The sequence below is a fragment of the Aquarana catesbeiana genome, linkage group LG11 (genome assembly GCF_042186555.1).
Source record: "Aquarana catesbeiana isolate 2022-GZ linkage group LG11, ASM4218655v1, whole genome shotgun sequence".
NCBI lineage: Eukaryota > Metazoa > Chordata > Amphibia > Anura > Ranidae > Aquarana > Aquarana catesbeiana.
The window spans coordinates 4542107-4568298 of NC_133334.1; the positions used below are offsets into that span (position 1 = coordinate 4542107).

At 46.7% G+C, this 26192-nt stretch overlaps 1 protein-coding gene across 5 annotated transcripts in view; it reads left to right on the forward strand.

Moving 5' to 3' along the window:
• Positions 1–25270, forward strand: part of SOX6 (SRY-box transcription factor 6) — a 507467-nt gene extending 482197 nt beyond the window's left edge. For all 5 annotated transcript variants that reach the window (XM_073603957.1, XM_073603956.1, XM_073603959.1 and 2 more), the window contains 4 exons: positions 2014–2122; positions 9171–9344; positions 20079–20295; positions 21375–25270. In XM_073603957.1, coding sequence (XP_073460058.1) covers positions 2014–2122; positions 9171–9344; positions 20079–20295; positions 21375–21678 — 804 coding nt within the window. In that variant the 3' untranslated portion in view covers positions 21679–25270. The remainder of the gene's footprint in view (positions 1–2013; positions 2123–9170; positions 9345–20078; positions 20296–21374) is intronic.
• Positions 25271–26192: the final 922 nt, after the last annotated feature.

The window sequence follows — 26192 nt, forward strand, 5'->3', positions numbered from 1 at the left end:
AAATAAATGGAGTTGGCATTGACTGACAAGTAGGAAACGGCTCAGGAAACGATTCTAAAAGATGTTGTTACTTTGTATCTCGCATAAACAAGGATCCATCGATCTCCAGGCTTGATCAGTAAAGTGATTTGCGGGGTGCGCCTGTACGGAGAGGATCGCGCCCGTACGGAGAGGAGCGCGCCCGTACGGAGAGGAGTGCGCCCGTACGGAGAGGAGCGCGCCCCGGCGTTGGCTTTTGAAGTGCGGCTAGGAGAAGTGGGTCAATGTGAGGAGCGGCGCGCGGCACTCCGCTGCTGCATAATGCATTAAGCCTAACGTGAGAGAAGCGTTCCGCCAGCTCTGAGCTGCTCCTTTGCGTCTTGCAAATCGCAGCTGACACGACGTTTAATATCGTTCTGTGATAATGAACGACGTGCCTCGTATTGTTCTCCGGCGCGGCACAACACGGGCGTTTTGTCTGCCGAGGAAAACAACAAGACATGAGGGAAAACACGCCGACACGTTTTTTTTTTTTTACACAGGAACAATAAATTAATGATAACAAGTGAAGGCTCGGCGTGTAGCGGAGAGAGGAGACGAGATTGCCAAAGGCGGAATTGTAGACCTGTCTGTTCTCTTACTAAATGCGCCGTAATTGTAACAGAGCTGAAGAGTCTCTCGGCAACTGTGCGGCGCGGCGGGAAAAAGGGACGCTGACAATTTTTTTGGGGGTAGGAGGGCCGCCTTTTACAGCCAATCACTTATCAGACGTTTCATCCTGTCCTTCCAAATGTAGCCCCTGAACACCGGCACGGGGCATGTTCTGCACTCACTAATGGCGCGTTTTGGGGCCTATTTACAAAGATTGCTTCTTTTCCACCTCATTTTACAATGTTTTCCGTAAGGCGGTAAAATATCGGTTCTAACCCAGACGACGTAGACCCCCATTTGCATGTCCACTTCTGGACAGGATGCCCCCCCCTCCTTACTTTTTAGTATTATCTTCACTTCTGATGTTCCCGGTGAGTTCCAAGGTCCCCCCCCCAATTATTATCAGGGAGAATGAGCAGACCGCGGCGCGCTCCATAGATGGCTTTTCGTGGCGCTGTAGATGCACGCTGTATGACACCTGTCTGGGGGTTTTGTGCTCTGTTAGTAGAAATCTGCATATGTCGAATCTTCTCCGCGCTGACATAATTGTACAGAGTCATTTCTGGGGTTTAATTGGCATTCAGCGATAATGTTTGCAGATTATGATACAATATGTGTGAACGCTTTCCTATGCTGAGACGTGTTACATCTGTCATGTTAGTTATTAACCCTTCCCTGTGCTTGGGGGGGCCGCATGGCTGATTTCTGGAACTTATCAGTGGGGGGTGGATCTGGGGATCAGAAACTTGGTGCCCCCTCTCTAGGCCCTTTGGAGAAAGTAACATTGTTTATAAATATTGATCAGACGTGAGATAGAGAGATACAAAGAAACATTGTTTATAAATATTGATTAGACAGGAGATAGAGAGATACAAAGAAACATTGTTTATAAATATTGATTAGACATGAGACAGAGAGAAACAAAGTAACATTGTTTATGAATATTGATCAGACGGGAGATAGAGAGATACAAAATAACATTGTTTGTATCTCTCTATCTCCCGTCTGAATAATGTTTATAAATAATGTTACTTTGTATCTCTATCTCCTGTCTGATCAATGTTTATAAAGTAACATTGTTTATAAATATTGATCAGACAGGAGAGAGAGATACAAAGTAACATTGTTTATAAACATTGACCAGACAGGAGAGAGAGATACAAAGTAACATTGTTTATAAACATTGATCAGACAGGAGATAAAGAGATACAAAGAAACACGGTTTATAAATATTGATCAGACAGGAGAGAGAGATACAAAGTAACATTGTTTATAAACATTGAACAGATGGGAGAGAGAGAGATACAAAGTAACACTGACAGAAGTAGATGTGAGCTGTTTGTCACACAGGGAGTGACGCTGTCTGTGGCTCTTATCTTGCAGGAGAGGACACACTATGAAAATATGGGCCCACAGCTGATGGGGAAGCCAAATGAAGATGGAAAAATGGGACCCGGTGTTATCGACCTAACAAGGCCAGAAGACGCAGATGGTGAGTGACTATGTTTGAGGGGTGGAACCTCACTGGGATTGGTTGGTCTTCTGTGGGCTCAGACACAAACATTCCAGGACTTTCTGAATATTTCTCACCAATTAGAAGTGGAGTCGGTGTCTTTTGTCTAGTCCCCGTTCAATCACTCACTATATCACCAAACAAAGTCCTGGGATAGAGCTGTTTAGAACTCTAATATTTCTATCTCAGTTCTTGAAACTCGGGGGATTTCCAATAACCAACCTAAAACATTACCCCAAATCAGACACCCAGAAATAATTTGCCTGTACATGCTCAGCTCTAAGAGGTTACTCCACCAAAAACGGTGCCCATTATGAGGGGTTCCCACCATCCCTGTGCTGAGTTCTCAGGTCTGTACACCCGCTGTGCCCATTATGAGGGGTTCTCACCATCCCTGTGCTGAGTTCTCAGGTCTGTACACCCGCTGTGCCCATTATGAGGGGTTCTCACCATCCCTGTGCTGAGTTCCCGGGTCTGTACACCCGCTGTGCCCATTAAGAGGGGTTCCCACCATCCCTGTGCTGAGTTCCCGGGTCTGTACACCCGCTGTGCCCATTATGAGGGGTTCCCACCATCAATTGGCTGAGTTCCCGGGTCTGTACACCCGCTGTGCCCATTATGAGGGGTTCCCACCATCCCTGTGCTGAGTTCCTGGGTCTGTACACCCGCTGTGCCCATTATGAGGGGTTCCCACCATCCCTGTGCTGAGTTCCCGGGTCTGTACACCTGCTGTGCCCATTATGAGGGGTTCCTGCCATCCCTGTGCTGAGTTCCCAGGTCTGTACACCCGCTGTGCCCATTATGAGGGGTTCTCACCATCCCTGTGCTGAGTTCCCGGGTCTGTACACCTGCTGTGCCCATTATGAGGGGTTCCTGCCATTCCTGTGCTGAGTTCCCGGGTCTGTACACCCGCTGTGCCCATTATGAGGGGTTCTCACCATCCCTGTGCTGAGTTCTCAGGTCTGTACACCCGCTGTGCCCATTATGAGGGGTTCCCACCATCCCTGTGCTGAGTTCCCGGGTCTGTACACCCGCTGTGCCCATTATGAGGGGTTCCCACCATCCCTGTGCTGAGTTCCCGGGTCTGTACACCCGCTGTGCCCATTATGAGGGGTTCTCACCATCCCTGTGCTGAGTTCCCGGGTCTGTACACCCGCTGTGCCCATTATGAGGGGTTCCCACCATCCCTGTGCTGAGTTCCCGGGTCTGTACACCCGCTGTGCCCATTATGAGGGGTTCTCACCATCCCTGTGCTGAGTTCTCGGGTCTGTACACCCGCTGTGCCCATTATGAGAGGTTCTCACCATCCCTGTGCTGAGTTCCCGGGTCTGTACACCCGCTGTGCCCATTATGAGGGGTTCTCACCATCCCTGTGCTGAGTTCCTGGGTCTGTACACCTGCTGTGCCCATTATGAGGGGTTCCCACCATCCTTGTGCTGAGTTCCCGGGTCTGTACACCCGCTGTGCCCATTATTAGATGGTTGTTACTAGTACAATGAGCTTTAAATGGCTTCTGAAGATTACAAGATTTCTCTTCACTAATCCTGGACCTGAACTTGTGCCAAAAAAAAAGTCTCCTCATCATCCTCGTTATTTTATTTGGAAAACAGAAAAAGCACAGATACAAAAAACACAACGTAATAAATTAAAACTAAAGCAAGCCACCCAACCTTGTAAAAACTAACAAACCAATGACCAAATGAGCTTTGCTTTAATCTCCGCTCTTCTCACCTCACCAGCAGGTGGCACAGCTCTCTAGAATCAGCCTAGAACCAAAATCTTGCTGCTGGGCATCCTGGTGCTTGTAGTTCCTCATCAGCTGAGGGGGATACATTTGGGCAGACATTCGGAGGAGTCCAGGAACCTGTAACTCTGGCTTGGAGAGCAGAAACCCGGGACACGGCGGGGAATACGATGGAGACGACACACAATGATTGCCTCCGGTCTTCTCTACACAACAATCCTCATTAAACAGACTATTTGTTAACTTGCTACTAATGCCGTGGAAAACGCGCCATCCGTCTGTTTTATCACAATGCCACCATGAATATTTAATGTTTTTGTTAATTTGGCTTGTGTGTTTATTCTCTCCGCGCCTCTGCAAACATCATCTACCCAACCGCCACTGCCGCTACTACACAGCTCTGCACAGAATAGTCCGGAACTACCGCCGCACCACCGGAGACTTCTGTGGGGTCTGATCCCCGCTTGGGTAGAAGACATCTCTGTAAAATAACCTTAAAGTAGTGGTGAATGAAGCTGTCCTTGGATTGGTTGGAGCGGGGGTTTGGTGAACTTGGGTGTCAAAATCTGAATCCCTCTGAAATCAATGGGAGCCGAATCTGTCAAATTAAAAATGCCCATTTTCTGGACTAATAGTCAATGGGATGTAAAAAAATAAAATAAAATAGGCAGCCCCCCCCCCCCACATGCTATGTAGAGTCCCCCAAAATACATACCAGGCCCTCAGAGTCTGGTTAATAGGGATAAAAGGGTTAATCTGAGCGTTCATCCTGGCTGGCCTTGGAAAGGTGGGGGGGACACGCTGTGCCTTGTTCCTCTCCGAACCATTCTAGGCCACATGCTCTCAACATATGGGGGGGGGGGGTCTTGCAATGCTGACAAGGACAAAGGTATCCTCCCCGCATCCCTTGTGACATCAATATAGGCAGTGACAGGTCCTCTTTATAGAGAGATCAGTGGCGGCTGGTGCTAAATATTTGGGGGGGTGACAAACAACACCCCCTCCAGGAGGATGGGAAGGCGGCGGTCGCCGCAAGCAACCCACCCGTGGGAGGCAAACAGCGGATCGGAATGCAGTGATCGCCGCAAGCACACCAATGACCCCCCCCAGGCGTTAGACCGATGAGAAGGCAGCGGCGGACACTAACCTTAACATAGGAGGCAGCGGGGGAAAAAAAGAGCCGGGCCATTCTCCTCTCCGTTCTCCTCCGGGTTGAGCAGGAAGTTCACGATTGGCCAGTGTGTCCTGAGACAGGTTAGGGAGTCCTAAGACTTCCCTGGCCAATTGGGTCTAAGGACCTGATTCCTGATTGGCTGGGAGGAGAATCAGGAAGACAATAGCGAATATTAATTCGCTATATCACACAAGTGGGTGGGCTCAGGGGCGCAGTGCTCTTCTCCCCAAGTCCACCCTTTTTTAAAGCCAATTAGAGCCTCCATCTCTAATCATGTGCTTCTAAAAGACAAAAAGCGCCATTGAAATCCATGCGTCCGGTGCCCTGCATGTAGATTAGGGGCCGGGCGCATGGGTTAGGGGGCTGCACCCCTGCGCCCAGCATGGAGGGGCCGCCACTGATAAGACCCCAGATCACTCCTCTGCCCTTAAAAACTGTTTAAATGCTGTTCCTTTTTAAATATGGCGCAGTGTACTTCCGGGTAAACCGGAAGTGGCGTCAGGTCATTGCTTCCAGATTCCTATATCGTCGAGGTGAACAAAGACAATCTGGTCTCTGTTCGGCTCTGTGATCAGCTGGTGGAAGCGATGGCTGGTCAATGGGGACTCCTGGTGGGACGGAAAATCCCGTTAAAGCCCCGGAAGGGGAGGAGGAACGTCCCCTCCCACTGCTTGTAAAAAGCAATTCAGCGGCTAGTTAGCCACTAGGATTGCTTTTACAAAAGAGCCAACCATCGGCTCTAAAAAAAAAATGGCACCTGCAGCTGCAGGCATCATCCCGGTATAACCACTTAAAGACCAAAGCAGTACGGGTACGTCGCAAGTGGTTAGTACCCAACGTCACTCCGAGTCTGAATACGTAGATTGGGAAGATTAGTGTTGCTGGTTTTGTTACCATTAGGATTTCTTCTCACTTCCTGTGTGGTCACCGGGACAGGAAGTTGGTGGAAAAGGCTCAGGCGGGGACACAGACATCAATAATAATCTAAGAGGGGTCCTCACCCTTCCAGAGAACATTTATACACAATCAATCATCCCTGAGCAGGAAAGATAACATTGCGAGGGGGGGGGGGGGACTACGGCGGCGGCGGTGCAGTTCCATATATTACCGTCTTCAGCCTCCACCCTGCGAATGTTCGGAGACCATTAGAAGCACAAAGATATTTAGCTAAAATTAATATACTCCCCAATGGTGACCCGTCAGGTTTTATAGCCCCAGCTGGACGATTATATAGAGTTTTTATTCCTGGGCCCTGCTGGAGATCTACTACGCTGTTAAACATTATATACGCCTCATAATAATTTTCCATATTAATGATGGAGCGTTTTTTTTTGTTTTTTTTCCTGCCCCTCTACGGAAGAATCTTCTCGATTGTCAATTCTTTCGGCGTCTAAATATTTATAGTTGCCATGGACGGTGTGCGGGGATCTTATTTTCACTAAAAAAAAAACCCGCCAACGGCGTAATGAAAGGAAGACGCAGAGACAAAGATGTCACTATTCTGATGGGCGAAAACCACAACAAGCCCTAAAATTCCCCCTCCGCTGGAAAAAAAAAAAAAATGAAAAAAAAAAATTTAAAAAATCCATCGGGAGACTTTCCAATTTAACGTCAAAACAGAAACGCTGAAATAAAACTCCGATCCGGTCGCGGATTCGATTAAAAAAAAAAAAATGGAGTTTGTAGAAGAGACGTGCGTGTGCAGTTTAGTGAAAAGTAAGCCGGTAGCAGAGCTCAGACGGAGGAGTTTGGAAAGCGGTTTTCAGACAGAAGCAGTTTCAAGTTTCCTTCATTTTGCAAAGCCACGAGCCACATGCATCAGCCCACCACAACCATTAGCTCTCTTCAAACTCCGAGGAGGGACAGCAGCCAAGACCACAAGAAGGTTTGGGTAGGCTGCCTTTGTTCATTGACATATGGCAGAGCACGGCTCACTGTGCGTTCGATGGGACGCTGCTGCCTCCAACCGAACGGCTGGGATAGAGCAAGAAAAATGGGATCAGGATAAAAAAAATCATGTCTGTGCTCTGCGGTCAGAGACGGTGAAATAAAATCAGAATTGATAAGCGGTGAACGGTCTCCGGAACCCGCGTACGTTTTATGAGAAGACTTGGAGAGCTGCGGTAATTTTTCTGCAGGTTGTATGTAAATCACAAAAGGTGCAAAGTCGGGCTGCTGATCAACATTTTACTTTATGGGGTGGGGGGTGGATGTGATTTCAGCATCACAGATACACATGCTCCTCCGGGGGCCGGACTGTACAGGGCCGCCTCCTCAGCCGGCCCCCATGGTGCATGATGTATAACCATTATCAGCTAGAGAGGTGGACCCAGTGGTAGGCTTGTCCAGGAACTTTCTGGAGTGTACTTAAAGCATAATTCCACTTTCAGGGAATAAAAAGGAATAAAGATATAGCAAATTAAATATTACTGTTCCTTTTCAATCTGCAGCCGCTGTAATGTTCTGTAAAATTCAAAACAAATTGGCAACCTGGAGCATTCTGTGCATCAATGATTGGGAAACCCTCATAATGGGCACAGAGGGTGTACAGACCCGGGAACTCAGCACAGGGATGATGGGAACCCTTCATAATGGGCACAGCGGGTGTACAGACCCGGGAACTCAGCACAGGGATGGTGAGAACCCCTCATAATGGGCACAGCGGGTGTACAGACCCGGGACCTCAGCACAGGGATGGTGGGAACCCCTCATAATGGGCACAGCGGGTGTACAGACCCGGGAACTCGGCACAGGGATGGTGGGAGCCCCTCATAATGGGCACAGCGGGTGTACAGACCCGGGAACTCGGCACAGGGATGGTGGGAACCCCTCATAATGGGCACAGCGGGTGTACAGACCCGGGAACTCAGCACAGGGATGGTGGGAACCCCTCATAATGAGCACAGCGGGTGTACAGACCCGGGAACTCAGCACAGGGATGGTGGGAACCCCTCATAATGAGCACAGCGGGTGTATAGACCCAGGAACTCAGCACAGGGATGGTGGGAACCCTTCATAATGGGCACAGTGGGTGTACAGACTCAGGAACTCAGCACAGGGATGGTGGGAACCCTTCATAATGGGCACAGTGGGTGTACAGACTCAGGAACTCAGCACAGGGATGGTGAGGACCTCTCATAATGGGCACAGCGGGTGTACAGACTCAGGAACTCAGCACAGGGCTGGTGGGAACCCCTCATAATGGGCACAGAGGGTGTACAGACCCAGGAACTCGGCACAGGGATGGTGGGAACCCCTCATAATGGGCACAGCGGGTGTACAGACCCAGGAACTCAGTACAGGGATGGTGGGAACCCCTCATAATGGGCACAGCGGGTGTACAGACCCGGGAACTCAGCACAGGGATGGTGGGAACCCCTCATAATGGGCACAGCGGGTGTACAGACCCGGGAACTCAGCACAGGGATGGTGGGAGCCCCTCATAATGAGCACAGCGGGTGTACAGACCTGGGAACTCAGCACAGGGATGGTGGGAACCCCTCATAATGGGCACAGCGGGTGTACAGACTCTGGAACTCAGCACAGTTTTCAGTGGGGAGTGGACCAACCCTTTAACTGTTAGGTAGATTCCTCCTGCGGATGGTTTTGTTACATTGTTATATTCTTGATGAAAACTCTTCTGTGGTCAATTGAAATCTTCATCATTTAATGATAATTTTCGTCTGAGTTTTCTGAAGCTTCTGAGCCTCAGATCCCTGCAGGCAGAGTGAGATGCGGCTTTGATGGATGGTGCGAGTAGCCAACTCTGCTCTTTTTCACGGCACAACAAATACATCTGTCAGGTGACGCCGTCGATATATCTGTTGCAATGAATGCGCTTCAAATAAAATTGATAGACTGCGGTGAGGACAGTTCTGCTGAGTCAATGGGGGTTTACAGGGCAGGTAGTTCTGATGTATCAGGAATGAAGCTGACAGATTGGATCTGGGCATGTGGGGGGCTCATTGTGTGTGATGAGGAACCACAACTCCCGGCATGCCCTGGGAGACACTAATTTGTAGGACAAAGCCAGCCAAACCCATGATTAAAATGTTTTTTTGTGTTGCTGTTGCTCATTAAACTACAGGGTTCCCTTTCTTCACCTGCAGGGGGCAGTACGGTGGTGGAGGCGCGAGTGTACAGAGACTCTCGGGGGAGGAGTACCAATGAGCCGCACATCAAGCGACCAATGAATGCTTTCATGGTTTGGGCAAAAGACGAGCGGAGGAAAATCCTGCAAGCCTTTCCCGACATGCACAACTCCAACATCAGCAAAATCCTTGGTAAGTGACCCAGAAACATGAATGTATGGGAAGGTGCCCCTCTGATATAGCATGCTAAGAGTGTGGGAGATTTTTCCTAATCACATGACCACAAGTGGGTGCTGTACCCGGTGTGTTATATTGGTGGTTAGTGGGAAGAATGTCCCTTACATTGGTGATCGGTGAGAAGAATGTCCCTTACATTGGTGATCGGTGAGAAGAATGTTCCTTACATTGGTGATCGGTGAGAAGAATGTTCCTTACATTGGTGATCGGTGAGAAGAATGTTCCTTACATTGCTGATCGGTGAGAAGAATGTTCCTTACATTGCTGATCAGTGAGAAGAATGTTCCTTACATTGGTGATCAGTGAGAAGAATGTTCCTTACATTGGTGATCAGTGAGAAGAATGTTCCTTACATTGGTGATCAGTGAGAAGAATGTTCCTTACATTGGTGATCAGTGAGAAGAATGTTCCTTACATTGGTGATCAGTGGGAAGAATGTTCCTTACATTGCTGATCAGTGGGAAGAATGTTCCTTACATTGGTGATCAGTGGGAAGAATGTTCCTTACATTGCTGATCAGTGGGAAGAATGTTCCTTACATTGCTGATCAGTGGGAAGAATGTTCCTTACATTGGTGATCAGTGAGAAGAATGTTCCTTACATTGGTGGTCAGTGGGAAGAATGTTCCTTACATTGGTGATCAGTGAGAAGAATGTTCCTTACATTGGTGATCAGTGAGAAGAATGTTCCTTACATTGGTGATCAGTGGGAAGAATGCTCCTTACATTGGTGATCAGTGAGAAGAATGCTCCTTACATTGGTGATCAGTGAGAAGAATGCTCCTTACATTGGTGATCAGTGAGAAGAATGTTCCTTACATTGGTGATCAGTGGGAAGAATGTTCCTTACATTGGTGATCAGTGAGAAGAATGTTCCTTACATTGGTGATCAGTGAGAAGAATGTTCCTTACATTGCTGATCAGTGAGAAGAATGTTCCTTACATTGGTGATCAGTGAGAAGAATGTTCCTTACATTGGTGATCAGTGAGAAGAATGTTCCTTACATTGGTGATCAGTGAGAAGAATGTTCCTTACATTGGTGATCAGTGAGAAGAATGTTCCTTACATTGGTGATCAGTGAGAAGAATGCTCCTTACATTGGTGATCAGTGGGAAGAATGTTCCTTACATTGGTGATCAGTGAGAAGAATGCTCCTTACATTGGTGATCAGTGAGAAGAATGTTCCTTACATTGGTGATCAGTGAGAAGAATGTTCCTTACATTGGTGATCAGTGAGAAGAATGTTCCTTACATTGGTGATCAGTGAGAAGAATGCTCCTTACATTGGTGATCAGTGAGAAGAATGTTCCTTACATTGGAGATGCGTGTGCATGCGCTGTTCCTCTCTGACAGACTTTCAGACTCCCTGGCATCCAATCACCAGCCACAGAATGTGAACCCAGAGCAGTACTGCACTCTCAATGGATCTTTATAGGGGATGATGTATTCTGTGACTTTCCAGTGGGAGATCATCGTGAAGACTTTGTTTCTATTTGGTGTAAACATTTTATCTTGTAGCGAGTCGGTGAATTCCTTGTTTTTACTTGTTTGATACTTTGTGATTCTTTATTATCCGTTCTCCTCACTCCAGGAGTTGCTGTTTAATAACAAAGAAGTCTTTTTCTACTCATAGCTCCTCGTTCTCCTTTGTATACATCTTTGGTTGATCCCGCCCGTCTTGGAGTGTTCCCGCTCATCCTGCGGCTTTCTCTACAGTGCTGTGAAAAAGTATTTGCCCCCTTCCTGATTTTTTTATTTTTTTTATTTTTTGAATATTTGTTACAATTAATTCAGATCCAAAAAAAAAAAAAAATTAATATTACACAAAGATAACCCAAGGAAATACAAAATGCAGTTTTTAAATGAGGATTTCATTTATTAATGGCAAAAAGCTGTCCAAACCTGCCTGTCCCTGTGTGAAAAAGTAATTGCCCCCTCCTTGCTAAGTCCTGAATGAACTGTAATTAACTACATTTTTTAGAAAGCGGAGTTAAATTTCACTTGGCACACCCAGGCCTGATTACTGCCAGACCTGTTGAATCAAGAAATCACATAAATAGAAGCTGTCTGACAAAGTAAAGCGCACTAAAAGATCTCAAAAAGCCACACATCATGCCGCCATCTGAAGAAATTCAAGAGCAGGTGAGAAACAAATTAATGTACATGTATCGGTCTGGAAAGGGTTACAAAGCCATTTCTAAGGCTTTGGGACTCCAGCGAACCACAGTGAGAGTCGTTATCCACAAATGGAGGAAACTTGGAACAGTGGTGAACCTTCCCAGGAGTGGCTACCAAAATCAATCCAAGAGCACAAGGATGTCTCATCCAGGAGGTTATAAAAGAACCCCGAACAACATCTAAAGACCTGCAGGCCTCACTTGCCTCGGGTAGGGTCAGTTCATGATTCACCAATAAGAAAGAGACTGGGCAAACATGGCGTCCATGCTGACCAAAAAGAGCACAAAGGCTCATCTCACGTTTGCCAAAAAACATCTTGATCATCCCCATGAATTTTGGGCAAATATTCTGTGTACTGATGAGACAAAAGTTGAAGGTTTTGGAAGGTGGGCGCCCCGTTATATCTGGCGTAAAACTAACACAGCATTTCATAAAAAGAACATCATCTGAACAGTCACACATGGTGGTGGTAGGGGGATGGTCTGGTGCTGGACGACTCTCCATTGATGGGACCATGAATTCTGAGCTCTACCAGAAAATCCTGAAGGAGAATGTCCGGCCATCACTTCCTGACCTCAAGCTCAGGCACACTTGGGTTATGCAGCAGGACAGTGATCTGAAACACACCAGCAAGTCCACCTCTGAATGGCTTAAAAAATACAAAATTAAGGTTTTGGAGTGGCCTAGTCAAAGTCTGGACTTAAATTCGATTGAGATGCTGTGGCACGACCTTACATAGACTGTTCATGCTGGAAAACCCTCAATGTGGCTGAATGAAAACAATTCTACATAGAAGAATGCACAAAAATTCCTCTACAGCGAAGCGAGAGACTCGTTGCCAGTTATCACAAGCGCTCGGATGCAGGTGTTGCCCCCCAAGTGTGGCACAACCAGTTATTAGGTTTAGGGGGCAACCACTTTTCACATAGAGGCCAGGCAGGTTTGGACAGCTTTTTCCTGTATCAAATTAAATCATCATTTAAAAACTGCATTTTGTATTTCCTCAGGTTATCTTTGTGTAATAATACAATTTGTTTGATGATCTGAATCATTTATGTGTGACAAATATGCAAAAAAAAAAAAAATCAGAAAGGGGGCAAATACTTTTTCACAGCACTGTATATTATAAAAGAAAAATTCAGCAGGAAACCCATACCAGGCGCCCCATACCAGGAGCCCCATACCAGGAGTCCCATAGCAGGAGCCCCATACCAGGAGCCTCATACAAGGACCCCCATACCAGGACCCCCATACCAGGAGCCCCATTCCAGGCTCCTCAAATCAGGCGCCTCATACCAGGAGCCCCATAACAGGAGCCTCATACCAGCAGCCCCATACGAGGAGCCCCATACCAGGCTCCTCAAACCAGGCACCTCATACCAGGAGCCTCATACCAGGACACCCATACCAGGAGCCCCATACCAGGCTCCTCAAATCAGGCGCCTCATACCAGGAGCCCCATAACAGGAGCCTCATACCAGCAGCTCCATACGAGGAGCCCCATAAACCAGGCACCTCATACCAGGAGCCTCATACCAGGACACCCATACCAGGAGCCCCATACCAGGCTCCTCAAATCAGGCGCCTCATACCAGGAGTCGGGGACTTGCATAGGAAAGCTCCAGGAGATACAGGAGTCCTCATTGGAGGATTTCCCTCACCTCTTGGTCTGGTGACACCTGTAACATTTTGCATTTCCCATCACCTTCTTTATGACAAGTGGTCACAAGTCCGCTGATAAGGGAGTAAAGCCAGCCCTCCTGTACTGGGCCCCATCAGTTAAAAAGGGGGGCCCAGGCCCCTGCTGAGCAGGAGGGCCAGCTGTACTTATTACAAACACAGATCCTCCTCTGCCTCCCCCCTGCAGCGCTGCCAGCTTCTCCTCCTTCTGCAGGGGATTGGTTCAAGCACATACGCTCATTCCATCTGCTGTGTGGGTCCCCCTGTGTGCCCCTTTCCTCTACAGTTCTTCTGGCTTCCCTCCTCTCCCGCTGGCAGCTGCTGCGGGCACACAGGGGGATGTTTCAGGATGGAGAACGGGGGAAAAGGCCGGTAAATATGTAATTTACTGACCCCTTCATTTCCTGAATGAACACCGTGAGAGAGTGGTACCAATCACTCCTGTGTCCATTCATCGTGGAAGCATAGTAAACTGTTTACTATGATTCAGCTTGTGAATGAGAAGGAAGCCTCAGGATGCCTTGTGTTCTTTTATCTATGTTCTCAGTCACTGTTGGCTGGGGGAGGGGGGGGGGCTGTCAGGTAGGCTGCATGGGGCCCAGTGATTTCTAACAGCAGCCCTGAGTGGTGCCCAGGACACAGAGGAGGGTGAATCCATCCAGCGGGGACACAGAGGAGGGTGAATCCATCCAGCGGGGACAAAAAGGAGGGTGAATCCGTCCAGCGAGGACACAGAGGAGGGTGAATCCGTCCAGCGGGGACACAGAGGAGGGTGAATCCGTCCAGCGGGGACACAGGAGGGTGAATCCGTCCAGCGGGGACACAGAGGAGGGTGAATCCATCCAGCAGGGACACAGAGGAGGGTGAATCCGTCCAGCGGGGACACAGAGGAGGGTGAATCCATCCAGTGGGGACACAGAGGAGGGTGAATCCGTCCAGCGGGGACACAGAGGAGGGTGAATCCATCCAGCAGGGACACAGAGGAGGGTGAATCCGTCCAGCGGGGACACAGAGGAGGGTGAATCCGTCCAGCGGGGACACAGAGGAGGGTGAATCCGTCCAGCGGGGACACAGATGTCAGCTTTGGCTTTAGAAAAACACTTTAATCCTCCAGCTTCCACCAAACACCAATAGATCACTTTTATGTGGACTGACCCTTTAAGCAACACTCAGCATCATGACTTGTACGTGAGGACATCGCTCGTGAACATCGACTGGTAGCAAAAAACACATCATCCTGTAGACGCTGCTGGCCGGCGACTCCCAATTCATTCATCTCCCCCTCCGCCTGTCTAATACAATTTCCTGTCCTCAAGTATTTAGGAAATTCATTACAAATAATAGAACATAAACAGGCAGTTTTATCCGTTCGGAGCGCCTCGCAGCTGCGTTGGACGCCGTTTCCACGGCCGGCTCGGATTGCTGTCACATTTTTAGGCATAAGTCACTTTGTTAAAGTCATAATATTTAATATATTTAGGCAGGATGGAGTAATATGTGTGTAATGAAGGGATTATTCTGCGTGCCAGAATACGCCAAAGTTATTTTAATTGAGTGTTACATATGCAAAATTTAGGCGTTTTATGCTTAAAATAGCATTCCTTCCTTTTTATTTTTTTTTCTATCGTGGTTTTAAATGCCAAGTAGGTGCGACAGAGGATAATGAGCGGAATGATTGTGCGTGGAGAGGCGTTGCGTGTGCGGATAGGCGTGGAGCCGGGAAACGCTGCGCGAATATTTCAGACTTGGCTGGATTATTGTGGCGTGCGGGACGAGCGCAGATCTCCATATGGCGGCGTCACCCCAGAAAACGAGGCCTCGGAATCAATGAGGTTTAGATAAAATCACAATTCATGGTAGGTTTTAAAGCAACCTTAACCTCAACCGTGACCCCGGCATACCCGCTTAAAACTCGACCGTGATCCCAGCATACCCGCTTAAACCTCGACCGTGATCCCGGCATACCCGCTTAAACCTCGACCGTGATCCCGGCATACCCGCTTAAACTTTGAACGTGATCCTGGCATACCCGCTTAAACCTCGACCGTGATCTCGGCATACCCGCTTAAACCTCAACCGTGATCCCGCCATACTCGCTTAAACCTCGACCGTGATCTCGGCATACCCGCTTAAACCTCAACCGTGATCTCGGCATACCTGCCTCAACCGTGATCCCGGCATACCCACTTAAACCTCAACCGTGATCCTGGCATACCCACTTAAACCTCGACCGTGATCCCAGCATACCCGCTTAAACCTCGACCGTGATCCCAGCATACCCGCTTAAACCTCGAACGCGATCCTGGCATACCCGCCTCAACCGTGATCCCGGCATACCCGCTTAAACCTCGACCGTGATCCCGGCATACCCGCTTAAACCTCAACCGTGATCCCAGCATACCCGCTTAAACCTCGAACGTGATCCTGGCATACCCGCCTCAACCGTGATCCCAGCATACCCGCTTAAACCTCAACCGTGATCCCGGCATACCCGCCTAAACCTCAACCGTGATCCTGGCATACCCGCTTAAACCTCAACCGTGATCCCAGCATACCCGCTTAAACCTCAACCGTGATCCCGGCATACCCGCTTAAACCTCAACCGTGATCCTGGTATACCCGCCTAAACCTCAACCGTGATCCCAGCATACCCGCTTAGACCTCAACCGTGATCTCGGTATACCCGCCTCAACCTTGATCCCAGCATACCCGCTTAAACCTCAACCGTGATCTCAGCATACCCGCTTAAACCTCAACCTTGATCCCGGTATACCCGCTTAAATCTCAACTGTGATCCCAGCATACCCGCTTAAACCTCAACTGTGATCCCGGCATACCCGCTTAAACCACAACTATGATCTCGGCATACCCGCTTAAACATCAACCGTGATTTTGGCATACCTACTTAAACCTTAGGCCATTTATAAATGGCCTAAGGATGGGAAGTGGTTAAGAGAGTTTAATATCCCCAGGAAATCGAGCTGAACCCTAATGAGACAAATTAACAAGGTTTCTTTTTGAGTCTGTCAATGTTGGCATTAATGTTATACATTGTATCAATGGTCCTGCTATGTGACCAGTTAGAGGGCATCCAGTGGCGGCTGGTGCTCAATTTTTTTTTTTTTGGGGGGGGGGGATGGAAAATTCTGAAATAAAAACACATCAATTGCAACCTCACTGTGCCCATCCATTGCAACCTCACTGTGCCCATCCATTGCAACCTCACTGTGCCCATCCATTGCAACCTCACTGTGCCCATCCATTGCAACCTCGGAGTAGAAAAATAGGTGCAGCGCTAAAAAAATAATAAATATAAAAAATATTATCAAAGTGAGTTGAACGGACGTGAATATCAACATATAAAATTCTCATAAATGTCCATTTATCGATGAATCAGAGTCCATCCTTTTGTGAAATAAATGAAATCACCACGTGAATATAATTATAATAGTGCTCAGATAGTCCCCTATGTAATGAAGGCGTACCATGGATATTGGACCTAGGAATAGCATATGCTACATAGGTCAACACAAACGTTTACTGCCCAATGGCAGTGGTATAGATGATGAAGATCCAATGAAGCGGAAAACGGTCCAGGAGGCCTTCTCAGGGATATATTGTGAAAAAACCACACTTGTGTAAATACCACCACCCGTGTGAATGGAGGCTTACCGGAAGGTTGGGACCCAAAACAACATACACTGGATGAGTCAAACAGGCTTAAAAACTGCCCACTGGCAATTGGGGGGGGGATCCTAATGTCACTCTGGAGGAGAGATCCTAGGGGTAGTTCACCGGGGTATCTTCTCCATGCAGAACTTTAAAACGTCCTCAAACATGTCCCACCTTTGCAGCACAGTGTACGCCCGCTTCGCTCTCTCCGTTCGGAGAGACCAGTGGGCAGTTTTTAAGCCTGTTTGACTCATCCAGTGTATGTTGTTTTGGGTCCCAACCTTCCGGTAAGCCTCCATTCACACGGGTGGTGGTATTTACACAAGTGTGGTTTTTTCACAATATATCCCTGAGAAGGCCTCCTGGACCGTTTTACGCTTCATTGGATCTTCATCATCTATACCATTGCCATTGGGCAGTAAACGTTCGTGTTGACCTATGTAGCATATGCTATTCCTAGGTCCAATATCCATGGTACGCCTTCATTACATAGGGGACTATCTGAGCACTATTATAGTTATATTCACGTGGTGATTTCATTTATTTCACAAAAGGATGGACTCTGATTCATCGATAAATGGACATTTATGAGAATTTTATATGTTGATATTCACATCCGTTCAACTCACTTTGATAATATTTTTTATACTTATTATTATTTTTTTAGCGCTGCACCTATTTTTCTACTCCATGGTTTACAGCAAAAAGTCTATTTGCAGTGTCAGCGGCTTATATGTTTGAGTTAGCGCAAAGTTATTTTGTTTTCTTTGTCATCCATTGCAACCTCACTGTGCCCATCCATTGCAACCTCACTGTGCCCATCCATTGCAACCTCACTGTGCCCATCCATTGCAACCTCACTGTGCCCATCCATTGCAACCTCACTGTGCCCATCCATTGCAACCTCACTGTGCCCATCCATTGCAATCTCACTGTGCCCATCCATTGCAACCTCACTGTGCCCATCCATTGCAGCCACTGTCACCCCCCCGGCCACATTTAACCAGCACCCCCCCGCCTACCGTCTGACCAACACTTACCCCATCTTGGTGGCGGGTCAGGCAGCGGCAAGCTGTGGGACGAGCGGCAGCTCCTGTGTCCTCCATGCTTCCGCCGTGCGTCTCTTCTTTCTTCCTGCTAGGCGTCCAAGAGGATCGGCCTGTCCTTTCAGCCAATCAGGTGACGCGTATCAGACCCGCGCTCCCTGATTGGCGGAGAGGCGGTTCAGTGATAGAAAAGCGAATATTCATTTGCTTTTCTAACACATCTTGGTGGGCTCCAAGCGCAATGCTCTGCGCTCAGAGTCCACACTGTTTTGAAGCCTAGTAGAGCCTATGGCTCTAATCAGGTGCTTCAAAAAACACCAGAACCGCTGTAATTCAGGCGCTCGGCGTCCTAAAAGGGGCCGGACACACAAATAGGGGGTTGCCGCATCGGCCATGGCTAGATTCATGCTTTGCGTGAATCTAGCCATGATACCTATAGGGGGTGACGTGATAGAGGGGGTGGTGCCCTGCGCCCTTAAAGGACGGGCCGCCACTGAGGGCACCCCCAGATTCTGAGCCAACCTGATGCTAAGGAAGAGACGTGAAAGTGAAATCTGTGGCTGACTTTTGGCCAATGAAAACGGTTCCAGGTTTCTATTCTTGGCTGCGGATGTTGATCACATCCATATCGGGGATTTTGTGCTCCTGTAATAGATTCTTGTCTGCTTCTCCAGGCACACAATTGAGCAGGTAGGGTTTACCCTTGGCACCGAGCGTGTGCCATTTACAGCGGGCACAGCCTATTCACCCGTCAATTACCGAGCGCCATCCGCTGTGAGCATCCATTCAGCGCCAGAGTCTCTCAAGGTTGCAGGTGGTTGAGCGTGTTTTTTAACATAGAAAGTCGCTAATTTCTGTAGCCTTGGGCAAAGCCGCATTCAGCATTCCAAGAAGTGCTTTCAATAAAAAAAAAAAAAGAATAGACAATTGCTATTGGTCTGTGGAATTGCATTATCTGCATTTAATGGGAATCATTTCAATTCCATCATGGTAGGAAGAAACAAAAGCCCAAAGTTTTTATCTAATGGGGGGCTTTTCATTCGTTTGGTGTTTGTTACCATCAGCAGAACGGAATCAATATCTTGGCGGCCTCCAACAACGAAGAAATAAAAATAAGGTCGTCTTTCTTTCCTGTCGCACAGATGTAGAATATACTTAAATATAACCTGAACCTTGGACTCTTCTACTTTCACAGGATATAGAATTGCTACATAATAGAATATATAAATATATAGTGAGAAGAAGGCGGCTGAGCGGCTGCCTCACAGTCCAATGAGAGCCGTCTACGAGAAAGAGGCCACCCACATTTTCAGTGTTGCTAACCATAACACTTTATTGTAACCATACAGAAAAAGGATACAAAAATACCAACGCAGGCTATACAGTATACTAGTCGGCATTCAATATTCCAAACTTTATTGCAACACACGTCCATCAACCTTGACTCTGGTGGAGGGTTATACCTGCTTGGAACAATAAAGCTTTATTGAATGCTGACCAGTACTTGTATCTGAGGAGGCCTGCGTTCTTAGACTTACACCTGTGGTTGGTTGGTTGGTTGGTTGTTGGAGGGAACCTAGAATGGTGCTTCTTTTTGAAGTTGCCATACAGAAATTAGCTTAGGAACATCTGTTGGAAAAAAATGACGTATGTGAGGTGTGGAGAGAGTTCAGCTTTCATAACCATGGCACCTTGTCCTCATGTTCCAATGGTTACCACCTTGGGCTGAGGTTGCATCTTTGGCATTTTAAGGCTCTGCAATCAACATAGTCTTGGCATTGTAGGTTCCATGCCCATGGCACTTCACCCTCATATTCCTTGGTTGCCACTCCTGGCAGAGGTTACACCGTTGGCTTTTTAAGGCTCTGTAATTGACATAGTCTTCGTATTGTAGGTTCCATGCCCATGGCACTTCACCCTCATGTTCCTTGGTTGCCACTCCTGACAGAGGTTACACCTTTGGCAATTTAAGGCTCTGCAATCAACACAGTCTTGGCATTGTAGGTTCCATGTTCATGTCACCCCCGTCCCCATGTTCCATCATTGCCGCTTGCGGCTGAGCTTGCACCTTTGGCATTTCAAGGCAATTGACATCTATGTCTTGGCTTTGTAGGTTCCCGCTGGAAAGCTATGTCCAACCAAGAGAAGCAGCCATACTACGAAGAACAAGCTCGCCTCAGCAAGATCCACCTAGAGAAGTATCCCAACTACAAGTACAAGCCACGACCTAAGCGCACATGCATCGTGGACGGCAAGAAGCTACGTATTGGAGAGTACAAGCAGCTGATGAGGTCGAGGAGACAGGAGATGAGGCAATTCTTCACTGTGGGGTGAGCAAGCTATCAATAAGGGAACTTTATTTAGATAATGGGTTAACTATTAGACATAAGTAAGAATTCAGAAAAAATATATATAATTTTCTGTAGGGTTGTAGTGAACATACTTAATGTGAATATAAATAACTACTTAGGACTGGTTGCCCTTACAGGTACTTCATGTTAGGCGTTCCCTTTTTATTTTGGTTCTCTGCGTGGCCTCACATTAATATATGATGATCCTCTAGTAGGAGGATACATTTTGTGTATAGGGATTGAATTGATTTATTGTACATGTAACATATATGTGCATTCTGAGTAAGCAAGTTTTTGGTGAAACGCGTCGATAATAGATGCCAGACACTATAGATTGGTCATAGATATGTACATACAAAGACCATTTACCTATTTCCACCCTTTATGGTCAGTAAAAGGTTCCTTAACTTATAATTAGGGGTGGTGTCCACAATAAATTAATATGGACCGAATGCCTCCACCCAACTTTACAAAACAAAAATCACCAAAACTTTTCATCAACTAAACCATGGGTGCCAAATGAATTGCCACGTCATTATAGAGCCCATCGGCATTATGGTTGCCCTCAAAGGGCTGGCTGTATCTGTAGCACTAGATGCCCATAGCACTACACCCCCTCTTACATCAGATGTTAAGAGTCCCAACACCCTCACTTATATCACAGTGGAGTCAGCTGAATGCCGAGACCAGGGAAGGTGGAGACAAAGGGGTGCTGCGAATGCACAGAGAGGTGCAGGATCTGTAGGAAGAGTTCTGTCCTCCTCTCTGCTGCTGACCGCTGAGAAGGAGGGGGGGGGTCCAGAGACGAGCCTTCCCTCAGATGCCCGGGGAAGTGCAGGATTTGAAATAGGAGTTCTGTCCTCCTCTCTGCGGCCAGCTTCTGACATAAGGTGGGGGTGGAGACCAGGGGAGTGTTGCAGGAGAGGTGCAAGGGCCACTGGAAACGGCCTGGCGGACCTTGTGTTTTACAAATGTGAACTAAACAGTATTTTTGACTTTTTTAGTCCCATCCCTGCTGGTTTTCCTGTTGCTAATGTTGTTCTTCTGTCTGCCTTTAGGCAACAGCCTCAGATCCCCATAAGCACTGCGGGAGCGGTGGTGTACCCCGGCGCGATCAGCATGGCCAACACCACACCGTCACCCCAGATGACGTCAGACTGTTCCAGTACTTCGGTCAGCCCCGAGCCCAGCATCCCCGTCATACAGAGCACCTACGGCATTAAGCTGGACAGTGGCAGCCTCACCGGCAACGACCTGATGAACGGAGAGGACGAGATGGAGATGTACGACGAATACGATGAGGAGCCCAAATCAGACTATAGCAGCGAAAACGAAGCCAATGAGGCTGTGGGTGCCAACTGAAAAAAAAAAAAAAAAAACAAACTAGAACTAAAACATTTCAAAAAATGTTCTATACCTTGGAGAAAATGGCGAGGAGAATACGCTCTTGACTTTCTTGGAATTTTTGAACAAAAAAAAAAAAAAAGAAGTTTGTGAAGAGCCTGCATGCGTATGTGGTTTCCACAATCCCGTGAGCGGAAAAGGTCTTAAATATTTCTTCATGTGTGAGATGGATTGACTCCCCCCCCCCCCCCCCTAGTTTTTTCTTGAACAATGTTTTTTTTTAATTCTAAGTAAAAGGTGTCTGTAAAAAAAGAAAAAAAAAAATCGGACATCAGAACTTGAACTGAAACGAACCTTTTAGCTGTCTTACAAGTCTTACATTTCGTGTGTTTTTTTTTTCCTTCCTTTGAATGCTGATAGTTTTTTTTTTTTTCTTTGAGTTACTGTTTTTAGATGGGGTATAAACATTCTCACTCAGGTATGTGCCAGCCAACACGTTGTGAATGTGTTTTATGCTGACTCCTCTTAGGAGATAGGTACACGTTTTTACATATTGTGAATCCAGACATTAGCTCGACCTGCACTTAACTCTCTGTGGAACCTTCATTGACCCCCTTCGCCCTCGAGGTCCATGTGGTTTTTTTTTTTTTTTGACTTCCAACGTGCCAAACATTGAGTTCCTAATCCCGGGTAGTTTATGTCTTAAGGAAAAACGCTTCTTAGAAAGTCTTAGACAATCTCCTGGAATCTTAAAACAAGGTGGCCACTGTTTTTTGGTTTTTTTTTAAAGGCTGCCGTCGTCTTGTCTTGCTGTTCCCGCACAATCTTATTTTCCAGAGAACTTTAAGGAGCACTCAGGAAATTGTGTAATGAAGCTAAACTTAACATGGCCACCGGTGCTGATGAGCATGCGTGATTGAGTTACTGGGAAAGTCTTTAAGGAAGACATGATATATTAGGTTTGTAGCCCCCCCCCCTTTGCCAAACCTTGCATTCGATGTTCACTCTGCTGATCTGAATCTCTTCATTCCAGAATGCCAAGGGTCCAGCTGCAATCCCACACCTGGTATCATTTAGTCACCCCAAAAGGTCCTTCACCCCATGCCTCAGTCAGGCCCTAGTCCTGGTTATTGAAACATTCGGTGAAGAAAAAAAAAAGAGGGGGGGGAGGTAGGGCATACATTTCTTTACAGGAATGCAGATGATTATTTGAGAATTAGGCTTTCGGACAATAGAGAAGATATTCAGGTTGTGTTGGGCAGATGTTCCTGCAATGGATGTCAACCTTTTGGTGGACTATCGGATTTTAGGCTTGTAGTCATCATCAACCTTTTAGTGGATGTTGGCCCCAGTGGGGGAGGGTCACCGGCTTCTCTAATCAACTTCTCCATTTAAAAAAAATAAAAATAAATGACTATCAGATTTTAGGCTTGAGGTCGCCGTCATCATCGATCCTTTAGTGGATGTTGGTCCCAGTGGGAGAATTGAGGGCCACCAGCTTCTCTAATCAAAAAATAGAAAAACGAATCGCAGTGCCACTCCCTAATCCGATGATGACCATTACATACAATGGAGCCTATGCAGCTGTAAAATAGCATTAATGCCATTAAAAAAAAAGGAAAGAAATCAATGCAAAAGACTTCCTACTGAAAAAAAAAGAGAGAAAGTACATTTTTCAATTTATTTTCCTTTTTTTTTTTACAATAGGAAGTCATTTGCGCTGTGTTTATTTTTCTTTACAGCTTCTCAAATCAACTTCTCTATTTAAAAAAATACAAGGCTTTTTAAAATTTTAGGCCTGTGGTCATCAATCTTTTAGTGGATGTTGGCCTTAGTGGGGGAATTGAGGGCCACCAGCTTCTCTAATCAAAAATAGAGAACTAATCACACAGCCACTACCTAATCTGATGATGACCATTACATACAATGGAGCCTACTGTATGCAGCTATAAAATAGCATTAATGCAAAAAAAAAAAAAAAACGCGGCAGACGTCCCACTGAAAAAAAAAAAAAAGTTATAATAAAAAATGATTTAATTTATTCTTTTTTTTTTTTCAGTGGGAGGTGCGTTTGTGCATTTATTTCTCTTTTGTAAAGTAGGAACATTTTGAGAAAAACAGATCATCACAGAAGGAAAAACTACCATAAAAAGAAGTGCCCTCTTTCCCTCTCTCTCGTGAAAAACGCTTGTTAAAGAGGTTAAAATATTTAAACAGCACTTAACATGTAGAGGGAAAAAAATCAAACTTGAACCAGTGTTGCATATCAGGCACCACATGCCAACACTTACCTTTGGCTAACCCTCCCTTCATGGTCTGCCAACAGAACCCCTGCAATTTCCTAGTGCACTTAGGGGATGGGGGCAACTTAGGAGATGGGATCTACTTAAAGGGTGGTGGCTACTTAGAAGGTGGGGGCTACTTAGGGGATGGGGACTACCACCATGGTCCACCACAAGAGCCTCAGCAATTCCCTAGTGCTTCCAGGTAGAGGGTGCACATGCATAGTGTCAATTAGGGGATGGGGTGGTACTTAGGAGATGGGGGCTACTTAGAGGGTGGGGGCTACTTAGGGGATGGGGGCAATTTAGGGGATGGGGGCTACTTAGAGGATGAGGAGAACGTGGGGATGGGGGACAACTTAGGAGATGGGGGTAGGTCCACCACCAGAGCCTCTGCAATTCCCTACTGCTTCCAGGTAGAGGGTGCACATGCATAGTGTCAATTAGGGGATAGGGTGGTACTTAGAGGATGGGGGCTACTTAGGGGATGGGGCAATTTAGGGGATGGGGGCTACTTAGAGGATGAGGATAATGTGGGGTTGGGGGACAACGTGGGGATGGGGGACAACGTGGGGATGGGGGACAACTTAGGAGATGGGGGTAGGTCCACCACCAGAGCCTCTGCAATTCCCTAGTGCTTAGAGGTAGGGGGTGCACATGTATAATGTCACCTAGAGGATGGGGGCTAATTAGGGGATGGGGCAATTTAGGGGATGGGCGGTACTTAGGAGATGGGGGCTACATGGGGATGTAGACAACTTAGGAGATGGGGACTACCACCATGGTCCCCCACCAGAGCCTCTGCAATTCCCTACTGCTTCCAGGTAGGGGGTGCACATGTATAGTGTCACCTAGAGGATGGGGGCTACTTAGGGGATGGGGCGGTAGTTAAGAGATGGGGGCTACTTAGAGGATGGGGACAACTTAGGAGATGGAGGCTACCACCATGGTCCATTCCCTAGTGCTTCAAGGTAGGGGGTGCACATGTATAGTGTCACTTAGGAGATGGGGGCTAAGTTCACACCTGTGCATTTTTTCCTGCATTGGCGGATCTGCAGAAATGCACCACAGTCCGTGTAACATTATTTCCTATGGGTCTCGTTCACATCTATGCCATTTCCTGCAGTGCGTATTTGGAAAAGGTGCAGGGACTTTTTTTTTGCAAGCAGCATGCTGCGTTTTTGGATCTATGGACTTCAACAGAACCAGATAAAAAATGCATCAAAAATGCCTGTACGTGCATTATTAGTGCATTTTTTTTTTTGATAGGTGTTTGTGTTTAACAACTAGTCTCTTCCTCCTACAAAAATAAAATTGCGCCACAAAAACGCACCGACTGCACACGCATAGACGTGAACTAGCTTTAGACCTGCTCAGTTTTTGACTTTTAGGGCCCGTTCACACCACATGCAGTCCAGTGAGATTTTTTTTTCTGCATCAAAAACGCATGGAAAGTAGGTTATATGGGTTCCAATGGCATAGTTCACACCAGTGCAGCGCGTTTCAGTTCCAGAAAAAAAAACAAAATGCTGCTTATTTCCTGCACAGAACTGTACTGGAATGTGGTGAAAAAGCATAAAAAACACAACAGACCCAGGAACAGTATAAAAAAAAATAGGAAAAAAGAAAAAAAAAGCACCTGAAATGCATTAAAATTGCGCATGCAGAAATTGCATCCGAAATGGATCTGGAGGACATTTTTGCGGTGTGAACGGGGCCCTTAGCAGCGGGAAATTTTGGGGGGTTCCAGCGGCGGATCCTGGTGGAAGGGAATGTGAGAGAAAGGCCCCCAATGTGCTGTTCAGTTTGATTTTTCCTCTTCCCAACATTTCAAGAAAATTAGATTGGAGGGGAAAAAAATAAAAAAAAAAAGTTTCATTTCTTTCGAAGCCCTCATCATTTACTTGCTGAGATCACGTGTAAAATTTATAATGTAACCATAAACGCAAATTGCTATATTGTATATTTATGTCTCGTAGCGCATATTACAAAAATTGGGAGATTTATAGGAACGTCTTTCCCAGATGTTCCATTCAGGTAACGAGTGTCAGTTTACAGAGGGAACACTCTACAGACCTTTTAATGGCTTATTAAAAAATTAATATTATAGTCTAGAATTGATCCAGAACCTGACAAAACTGCCTACAAAAAAATAAAAAAATTGGTCATGAAAGAACAGATTCAATAAATTCTAGATTCATGATTTCATTTTTTTTTTTTTTTTAACTAGACCCTAACAATCCCCAGTAA